An 11367-nucleotide genomic window follows, 5' to 3' on the forward strand; every position below is an offset into this window, starting at 1 on the left:
CTCTGAGCCACAGCCGCCCCCCTGCAAGCACCCAGAGACCTACACTTTGGCATTATATGGGTCAAAATGATAAACATGCAATGGGACATTTTAAATTACACACATTCTTAATTATATTTGGTGAAGAAAAGATATTCACACACAGAACAATTTCACAGTGTTACATTAAGAAACATTTAGAGAGCTGTGTTATCACCAACCTTTCATCATTTACAATCCAAATTAAAAAAATTTGTTAGCATTGTATGTGAAAAAATAATGAAAATCGGAATAAACAGGAGGCACAGGAGCTCTATTCATTCTTTATTTCCAACAATATCAAACTTTGCATGAATTCTTTGTAAGCACTGAATAGCCACGAAGCAGGTTAAGAACAATGAAGACATGTTACTGTCACTGCTGCTGTCACTGAAGCCCAGGAGTTTAATAAGCAAAAACAAATAGACATTCATATAATAGCAGTTTAGACTGAGAGCAAATCAAATACACACACAGGGACAAACACTCCTCACTGCTGGGATCAGGATACAAACCACTACTAAACACATTAGGAGCAGTGAACCTGGACACTGACAGACGAACACACATTATTATGCTCATACAAAGACATCAGATCTCTGCAAGGGAACGAGGCATTTGTGGGCATTCATCTGCTGTCGGGATAATTGGATGCTATTATTTCATCTCCCTGTTGGTAGCACACAGATCAGGATGCCACCATCTAAGCTCAGGAGTCTGTGAACAGAGTTCTTAAACTGAATCTTCAATATATATTTGTCTGTTCCTTTCGGTCTTAACCATGTTGCTAACAAGAAGCAACCAAAGTTACTTTTTATATGGGGGAAGAGCAGCTAGCATCTTATGATGAACCTGACACTATTAGAATTTTTCACATTAGAGGTGAATCCATCTTGCTGTAAATGTTGAGCGTAGATATTAAACAGTGATAGATACACCTTCATGTTTGGTTCCATTTCTGATCAAAAAACACGTGGGCACAAGACAGATGTCTGATTCCTCAGCTGTATAAAGCCTTAGTAGGTTGTAGTGTAGGTGTATTATTATTAAGACCAGTACCAACACATGTACTGACAAAAGTGGACATAAAAAGTTTCCCTTTAATTATTTAAAGCATCATTGTACACACACACACACACACACACACACACAAAATTAAACACTGGAGTTTTGAAAGAAAATACAATAAATCCTCTGACCACCAGGGGTAATACCTGCAAGAGAGTAGCCTGAGGAGAGAGGTCTGATACTACTCAAACTACTTACAGCAACGTCCGGGTCACAACAAAAAAAACAACAAAATTTTAATTCTTGTTTAAATCCCGATTACCATTTATAAGCACATCACATTAAATCAGATAACAGATCTGTTTTTTATTTTCAAAACCAAAAAAGTATTTTCTTTGTTTTTTGTTAGACTATTTATACATTATAGTTGGGCTTGTTTCTTTATTTTAGTTCTCATTTTAAAAGGAAAATCCGTTGTATTCTACTTTGCCTAAACATGACGTCAAATTGTCAAATATCTGAAATAAAAAACATGAGTAAAAACATAAAATGATGCTTTATCATGTAAAGTTTACATGAATATACTTCTGTTACTATTGGTAATGCATACTTAAAAAGAATAGGCCTTTCACTAATGCGCAATGCAACTGACCGTGTGCTAGTTATTGTAATGTTATTAGCATATTATTGTTTTTTTGGCTTCAATCGTCAGTTGTTTCGATTGCTTCGTATTTCAATTGGCTTTCCACACTCTCCACAAAGCAACGCAATTCATCCGAAATTATGACGACCTTACTGATGAGAATGTGAATGTGTTCTTTATGCATTTGCTTATTCAGCAAATGGTTGGACGACTAGCATTTACATGAACATGTAGAAATCATGACATTTTTAGGCCTAGCTCTGACCTGACAGGATACTGAACGTAATGGTAGCAATGCCTAGTCTTGTTCCTAGATGATACAAAATAGCAGAGTTGGGGACCTTCTGTTTTAGCTGTCAATGTAGACAGTACTTTGGGGGATCACAGAAGAAAACTTCTCAAAATGGCATTTGGTTTAATGGAACTACAATTCAGGTGTTGGCTTTGCACCAGCTAACTGAGACCAAATGATACACCTTCATGTTTGGTTCCATTTCTGATCAAAAAACACATGTGGGCACAAGACAGATGTCTGATTCCTCAGCTGTATAAAGCCTTAGTAGGTTGTTAAGACCAGTACCAACACATGTACTGACAAAAGTGGACATAAAAGGTTTGCCTTTAATTATTTAAAGCATCATGTGCCACATATATTTTGCTACTTAACTGAAAGCCAATGCATGCTGCTAGATGCAAGCCAAAAGGTAGCTTGGATTAGCTTCAGCAAAATGCTATCAATGCAAGGCTGTGTTTTCTGGAAGCTAAAGACCTAATGTAAAAGGCTCAGCACAGTAATCTAACTTATTTCCTTGCATTATCTAGCTAACTAGCTACCTAGCTTGGATTTAGAAAAGGAGCTTTGTACTGTTGCTGTGTTACTTGGTTTAAAAAAAACTAATCCAATATTATTCTGTCTTCTTTACATTTAAAGTCAAACTAAAAAACCACTCCATACTTTGTTTGTTTTGACTTTGGTGCATATTTAATCCAAATTGTAATCCCAAAATACGGGGAACATAGTTAGCCATTGCTTTACATTAGCTCCATCTTTAGCACTTCCTATGTGACTTTGTATGTTACACAACTGGACCAAAGTGACAGTGCCACAGCAGATGCTGAAAGAACATGTACAAAATGTCAGGTCTAGTGTGAGTTAGTGCTCATAGTGGTATTCAGTTTAAAAGCACAATGGATTTTCCCAAATGTTCAATGTTTTAATAAATACTACACAAGGCATAAATAACTTATGATCAATACAGTAGCTAACAATATGTACAGTTGTTCAAAAAAAGGCTTTGTATGAATGGTCACTATATTGTGATTAGCATACTGCCATGCCCCACCACCATTTCTCCATATTAGGACATACGTTTGGCTAGAGGTGTATCATGGAGAAAGCGGTGATGGAAGACAGAGCCATGGCCTCTAAAGCTAAAGAGAGAAATAATTTCACGACTGAAGAATCAAAACAACAGTGGAAGCCAGAAAAGACTCACTGAAATGTTTCCTCAGGAGTGACAATGTGGGGAAAAAAATTGCCTTGGGCTGTAATATCTCCCAGCATTGCTAGATATGCCATCTTAACAACTGTTTGGAGCTATATGGGGATCTTTTATACACCCTGTATGCCTGTGAACAAGCTACCAATGAACATTTGCTACATATGTGCAATGGCATGGCACTAGAAAGCGGTGGGAGTAGCTGAACATTATAGGCCAAGTTCAATTCAATTTTATTTATATACACTCTGATCAGCCATAACATTATGACACTGACAGTGAATAACACTGGTTATCTGGTTATCATGGCTCCTGTCAGTGGGTGGGATATAGGCAGCAAGTGAACTTTTGTCCTGAAAGTTGATGTGTTAGAAGCAAGAAAAATGGGTAGGTTGAGGGATTTGGAGCGACTTTGACAAGGCCACATTGTGATGTAGACGGACTGGGTCAGAGCATCTCCAAACTGCATTTGTGGGGGTGTTCTGGTCTGGACAGTCAGTACCTATCAAAAGTGCTCCAAGGAAGAAAAGTTACTGACGAGACAGGGTCATCTCAGCTGATGCCGTGGGGGAACGAAGCTTGCCCATGTGGTCTGATCCAACAGACGAGATACTGTAGCTCAAACTAGCTGAAACAGTTAATGTTTGGGTTCTGCATAGAAAGGTGTCAGAAACACAGTGCATCACCGTTTGTTGGTATGGCTGGCAGACATTCTGACCCAGGTGAGCTTGGTATTAAATATAATGCAAATTGTAACAGAAGTTATCTCAAGCACCTTTTTATATAGAGCAGGTTTAGTCCTTACTCTTTAATAAACCTGTTACATTTCGATTTGACATTCTAACTTCATTGGAAGCTAGACGGGGAATTTTTATGGTTGAATATTTTAATAGACCATAAATTGGGTGAGGGATGAAAGGGCGTCAATTCATGGTGATTTAATGCATTTTAGAAAATTAATTGCTTTTAAATGTTGTACTATTATAGCCTATTTATTAATGATGCGTTTTGTCACATTGTTTGGAGGTGGTTTAAACTGGGAGCCCACAGCGTCTTTTGGAAAATGAAAAAAATCATGTAGAATAGCTGCAGTTATGTTATAGCTCTATAATCTCTATTATATTTATTTTTATGAAAACTAACCTTTTGTTTTATTCGCTGAAACTTCTCATAATGTTAGTACATGGACACAATAATAAATCTGTAACAATATCAGGTTCCTCTGGATCCCCTAGTGGTTATTTGCAAGAATCCACCGGGCCTGAATGAAACACAACAATCAGAGCCAAGAAAGGGCTTGAATATATTTTCGTTGGAATCAAAAATCCACTATATCAACTATCATTCTTGGCTCTGATTTGGTTGTTTTCATTCAGACCCTAGTCCCGCACTAGGAGGAGCCAGAGGAACCTGATTTTTTCACAGATTATCTGTCTGATTTACTACTGTCAGGATATATTCATTCTTTCAGAATATAACAAAAAGTTACCTGCTGTAGTTTTAAATTGGACAGCTGATGTACTGGTTAACTTGACAAAAGTCTGGCGCAGTAAGCTAGTTTCAACTTCTCAGTGAAATTAAAGAGCCACTATGTGACAAATGGAGAGCTGAAACAGCAAAGCTACAAATACAGGAAGAGGAAAGCACTACATTGACAGGATACGAGCCATACGATACAGCATGCAGAGGCGTAGAAATACCTAAACAGCTTTAGTTCACTTCACACACACGCATCCATCCACACAAACACACACACCACACACACACCCTCTTTCTTGGCCTATGTGCTACAATATTAAAGGCTGAGGGCAGAGTGTGTTCTTCGGTGTCCATGCCAGCTGGCAATATATAGTAATGGGTGAGGAGGAGACATGGGGTCCACGTCTTCACCCCGACACTGGAGGATGACGGGGGACCTCAGAGCTGAAGGACTCGTGAGATCTGACCCACAGGATTAAAGCGTCGATAATTAAATAGGGAAATATCCATCAACATTCAACCTGTAGTTTGGTCCTTCTTTATCTCCTTGTGTATGTTTTCAATTTCATAAACCAAACTATGTTAACCCCAACAAACAATCAATTGCACCCACTCTTCTCAGTTTGAGCCTGGTCTTCATTTTCAGTCTAATTTGGTCACTACTGCCTCATGACCAAAAGCTGAAAGAAAATCATCCTAGTCCAGTGTTCCAGCAAAGAACAGTTTGTCCCCGTCCCCCTTCATCATCGTCCCATCAGTTGGAAGGTCAAAGTTCAAAGGCAGGGAAACAGGAGGCTTCAGGGTTTGCCATCTCTGACAGGTAGTAGATGGTCCCTGCCATACCTGAGAGGAGGAACACATCCATTACTGCGAGCGACAGACAGAGGGCGGGCAGATGACCAAATTCACATCAAACCTCAGTTTTACACATGAGGGAATTCACGTCATGATTATGTGGATGTGAAAAGTATCATTTGTGGTAAAGGAAGAGGTTGGGGTGGTGGAGGAAGCTGTGGCAGCAGTTTATCAGCAGGGTAGTGAGACATGTCAAATTTAAAAGCAGGGCTCCAGACTAACAGCCTCCCCTCATCCTGGGGAAAACAGAAATCTTCCCCAGGATTGCTGGGAAGATTTTTTCTTTTTTAAACCAATATGTTAGAGGAAAATGCCGAGAAATGTTGTACATAGTTAGTAAAAATAAATAGTAAAAATATTACACAAGTATCGCTTAGCAAATGACAAATGAAACCAAGCTTCATGCTGTTACGATCATTGGCTGGTTACTCAGTGCAAGACTTTTTATTAGTCATTTAATTGAACCAGTCTAGCCAGCTGCTTGCTACTAGCTAGATAACTTTAGCCAGGTGCTACCCAGGCTGTGGCGAGCACATTATTTTCTCCCTGATAATGCTACATTGGAGGAGATTCTGGGGTTTATCAGTGAAATGTATGAACTGCTCTGGAGAATGGAGTCTCTGTTAACAGTGACAGACAGACAGATTGCAGACTGCATTATATACACTCGTCTCGAATAATCTCTGCCCCGCGACCAGGCACACCTCCAACTGTGAGTGACTACCAGCATCCTGCGTGTATGGCAAAACAAGATGGTGAGCTGTTGTTTTCGGAGTGTGTGGGATTGTTTCTTCAGTTTTTGGACCATGATGTGAAGTTAACATCTACAGACTACAGTAGGCTGTAAGGGAAATGATAGGTTGCTTTACATGAAAAACAAATAGAAAACGGTTTACAGCTAACAGAGCTAACAAAGCTAACATCTAACAAAGCTAGGACTGGGTCCGCTTAATTTCAGTGCACCACTTAATGTAAGAGTGACGGCCAGGAAAAGTGCTTGAATGATTTTGTGACAGTTTACATTCACTTTGGGAAAATAGTTTTTCGGGACTGTGGTAAAAAAAGTTAATCTGGAGCCCTGATAAATGTATTCTTCATTAATATACATTTCAGTTCCTCCAACAAATAAGTAGTATTTACTGTCTCCATGAGCCTGCGTTTTAAAAGCTGTGATTAGGCCTCCTGCTTCTGTGCAGTCAGTGGTTGATTCCTACTCAAAGAAGCTTTTCTGCTGTGCTGTGCTGCCAGTCGTGTTCTTAACTCTAAGTTCTCTCAGAGAATTACACAGAATGCTGAATAATTGGCCTCTGATGGAAAAAGTGTTACATTGATTGAAAAGAAGGACAAATGTCAGGGCAGTTTTTTAGTCAGTCTGGAGAAAAGTTAAATAATAAATGTTTGATACCTTCAAAAAGAGAGTACGGTCTGTCTGGAATGCGACAGCCGTGGGTCCCATATGCCAAACACCACTCGGCAAACTGGAGGAAGGAAATGATAGTGTGTTTATAGACATTCAGAAGATGCAAAACAAAAAGAAAATGATACTTCAAGTCATCATTTGATTCAAATGATTGACTTCAAATGTTGCTGCTTTCTTTAAGATGTGGCCTTATTTTGATCATTTTAGCCATTGTTCCTAAGATAACTTGATATCTGCTTCATTAATGAGATTTTAAAGAGGAGGACTCTCAAAATATGCTGCTATCCAGTTAATGGAGAGTAGACCACTAAGGCTAGTGGTTACTAATGGTCGGAAATTACATTTTAATGCAGTCCTGCTGTATAATACAATGCAGTTCCAGCTGCTTTAATAAAAGAAATAATAAATCCACACTTAGTTTGTGTGCAGGGTGTTGGGTCTCAACAAAAAACTATAAAGCTGCACTTAGAGTTAACTTTCAGGTTCTGAGGACGACTTCCCAGGTGTTTCTGTATAAAACCCATCCGGCTCAGTCATGTAAGGTATTGTGATGACAACAGCAACACTGGCTTTTACATGAAAAGTGATTAATCATTTCCTGTAATCTTTCAGGGCTGGTCCAAAACTGTTCGTTTTCGTCAAATCAGTATCAAAATTTGCTGTCTTACCTTGCAGACGCGGTAAAGGTATTTCTTCTCCTGGGTGAGCTTGTAAAGGGACAGGAAGGCGTAGCCGTTGCCGGCGGTGCCATGGCAGATGCCGTAGCCTTTTCTGAGCAGGCCCCGCTGCCAGATCACTTCAGCGCATTCCACAGCCTCCTTTAAGTACTTCTCCTCTTTAAACACCTGGGAAGACACAGATGAAGACAAATGAAGAGTCAAACCCGGTACAGAGGAGGAGCTGGTAATAAGGTAAAGGAGTGTGTGGTCAAATAAACCGGACAAACTTCAAATACATGACAGATGTCAGCAGAAAATTCATAATATTGTGGAAAGATTTAAGCTTGTTAGCATGTTTTGTAATTGTTCCCTCTTCAGACTATATACAGTTGTTGGCTAGTCTCCTGAAACACTTTGAATTTTGGAGATTCATTCTTTTTTCAAGTCTGAGTATAAAGAAACAAAGATACTGAATATCAGCAGAAAACATTAGCTATAAAACATCCAGAAAACAAGCAGTTGAGCCATAATTCTTTTATCATTTAAGCCGTACAATACACAATAACATCTTCCTGATGATTCCCTGGAGAACAGATAAGAGTTGAGCCCACATAAAAAACTAGCTGTTCCAACATGCCCAGACCTAATTAATGAGTAATACGTCTCATCAAGAGTAGAGTGATGCTACTACATTTCATGACAGAGTCATCTGTCAGACATGTCTGAAGCTGATGAGACAGACTGAGACACAGTGTGAACATAGTTTGTCTGATTAGATGTGATGTTATAAAAGCAGCAGTGTGACGTCCTCACTGGCTTCAAAACTAAACAACATAAACATTGATTAGATATATACAAGAGACTTTATACAGATGTGCATCACAGGGGATTTAGGACTGGGTATACGTGATGCTGATTTAAAAATAAGTAAATAAACAAAAAACAAAATAAATCTTACCTAAAACTAGTGAGCCATATCCTAAGATTAGCATGGATTACTGACATGAATCTTGAAACACAACTGCACAAAGTAAACTAAATCTATAGCTAATGTATATGTATTCATTACTGTACCACAAGAGACCATTAAACAATTAAATATGCAGATGAAATGGAACGGAAGGGGGAGAAGTAGGGTCGGGTATTGTTCAAAAATATACGATACGTATATATATATATATATATATAAAACATATGATGGTAGTATCGACACAATTCAGTTGGTGCCATACAAGTTCAGTCCTAAGTCTGTCTGAGTCTCACTCTACTCGACTATGAAATATGCAGGTTGTGCAATGAACTGGTGACCACTGGAATGGATTGGATGGGGAATGAGTGCGACATCTAGTGGCTGAATGTTATCATTAGCACATTGATATATGGCTTAAATGATATAAATAAAAAAGCTCTGTTGCATAGCAACATGCAGCCTTTGACATCTTCCTGTGTTGCTAATGATGCTCACCTTCACTTGTGTAGGAAACAATAACAGTGCTTACAGAGTTTGTAACTTCTCTCTATAATCAGATCTCCATTATTATTGCTCAATGAAACAATGATTGTATGACAATGTTCACATATTCTGAACCAAACCCATCATGCACTGTAAACAAGCATCTTTAAATGGAACACAGGATGTTCATACTACAGCTGCAACAGCTACCCTGAAATAATCACTGACAAAATACATGCAGCCACTGAAATGCCCCTCCTGCGACAACAAATAGAAGGTCTGTTAATAGCGAGACAGTGATAAGCAATCGTGTCTCCCATTGTGCTTTGTTCTCTGTGTGGTGCCAAAGAGTCTCTGCATTAGTGAGAGGAATGAAAATTCCAGAATAGCAGCACATTAGCTGCCAAGTGATCCCTAATGGGCCAAGAAAAGAAGAAATTTGCCTTCAATGCATTACTGCAGTATGTGTGTGTATTCCCAGCCAGGCATTTAAAATGAAAGCTAGCTGGTGTTGAGCCAGGAGGGGAGTATTCATATCCCATCTTTGTCATAATCTTAAATTCATCAGTGACAAGATAAAGTGTGTGTTTAATCAGATAGATGTGTTGACTGTTCCCTTGAAAAAGGCAACATACTTCACATTTTATACAGGTATGTAACACAATATACTGACTATGTAGTGCAGAGCCCTGCCACAGGGTGCCAGTGTTGTTCATGTGTTTGAGATGGACAGGGTGGTTTCATAAAGCAAGCGTTAATGTCGTTTGAGTGTTGTTACACAAAGCATTGTTTTCAGCATAAACCAGTCCCACCTTATGAGCCATTATGAGCATATGGATGACACCAGGGGCTCCGTGGCACCAGTGAACCAGGCGATCACTCTCGTTACTCAGCGACGATGGGAAGTTCCCAGAACGAAACTTCTTGTGGCGGACGTAGTCGATGCTAGGACGCACTAACTCTGACAGAATGTCTAGATGCACCTTTCCTCCTGGCTGGAGACAGACAGAGACAGAGTTCAGTAATACTGGCCTGCTTTGGCAACATTTACTGACAACAAGAAAAACAATAGAAAAAGAAGCAGGACTAGAGCTCTTTTGTAGAGGTGATGCCTTTGAGTAGAGAAAGATGGGTTCTTAAAACTAATTAATTTCTGTTGAATGAACTGCTAACTCTCAGAAACAAAATGTGTAATTGGTATTAACAAAATTTAATACCAATTACGTGTAAAAGTTCTAAATGTATCAGACGTGTCCGACGTAGTATGATTTGAAAATGTTATATGGTTATTTGTTATATCATTTAATGAGTTTAATTGATTAGCCACTTGGTTTCTTTACGATATTCTTTTCAGCAACATTGTTAAATGATATAATGACAAATACTAATGCTCAACAATAATCACCCAAAAAAGTCTGACACGCCTTGAAAAATAAAGCAGATTCTTTTGTCTGGTCTAAATGGACTCAACACACACCCAGAGATTGATGTAGAGATGAATTATTAATTTCCACGAAGGAGTTCAGTGTGTTAATGAGAACATCAGCAGACAGGAAGGAGACACAAGGGACTAAAAAAAAAAAAAGAATACATTCACTTCTCCCTCAAAAGATTCTGTACCACTGTATCTTTTAAGGCTGTTAAATCTAACCAACAGCACTTGAAGGCTCCAGAGTACAGGCAGACTGAGATCCACTTCATACTCATTTGCAGGCCACAGTTTGATCAAATCTTACAAAAGAACTGATCTAGCTAAGCTGCCAACAGCACTTGTGTGATGTGTTGCTGTAGGAGTTAACAGCTCCTCCACTGGCTCTCAGCGTAGACAGTAAGACACTACACCAGACATTAAAGCAACATTAAACCACTGACCTACTAAATAATGTTCCAGCTGCAGTGTATACTGGCACTCATTGAAAGATAGCTCTCTTATCAAATAATGAAGCAGAATCACTGGAGACTTGAGAATCATGATTGAAAGGGTCGGTGTGGCTGAAATCTAAGCATCAATACATCTTAAAACACACACATTACCATAAATGAAACAAACCTTTGCCAAGAGGGTCTAACCTCTGGCTTCACTGTGTATGGGAAATGTGGTCCTAATTCTGACAACAGCCAGCCAATATATTAGTCTCCTTATTTAGGCCATGTTTTATAATTGTTCCTATAAAAATTGAGGGAAATGAGAGAATTAAGAATGGAAAACATGTGGTTCTTACTGAAACCACTTGAATCACCTATTCCTAGTTTTTAAAGGTGGCAAAGACACAGGGGCGGCTGTGGCTCAGAGGCAGAGCGGGTCGTCCCCCAATCAGAAGGTTGTTGATTCG

General features: G+C 39.0%; 1 protein-coding gene across 1 annotated transcript; it reads right to left on the minus strand.

The window, feature by feature from the left end:
• Nucleotides 1-4507: 4507 nt before the first annotated feature.
• On the minus strand, nucleotides 4508-10170 carry LOC118325185 (lanC-like protein 2; the record flags this gene model as incomplete). Its single annotated transcript, XM_035657772.1, has 4 exons — nucleotides 4508-5490; nucleotides 6908-6980; nucleotides 7591-7767; nucleotides 9847-10170. Coding segments are annotated over 4 exons (651 nt in total), but the record flags the coding sequence as incomplete, so codon positions are not given.
• Nucleotides 10171-11367: the final 1197 nt, after the last annotated feature.

The sequence above is a fragment of the Morone saxatilis genome, unplaced genomic scaffold (genome assembly GCF_004916995.1).
Source record: "Morone saxatilis isolate NCDOM2014 unplaced genomic scaffold, NCSU_SB_2.0 Contig0, whole genome shotgun sequence".
Classification (NCBI taxonomy): domain Eukaryota; kingdom Metazoa; phylum Chordata; class Actinopteri; family Moronidae; genus Morone; species Morone saxatilis.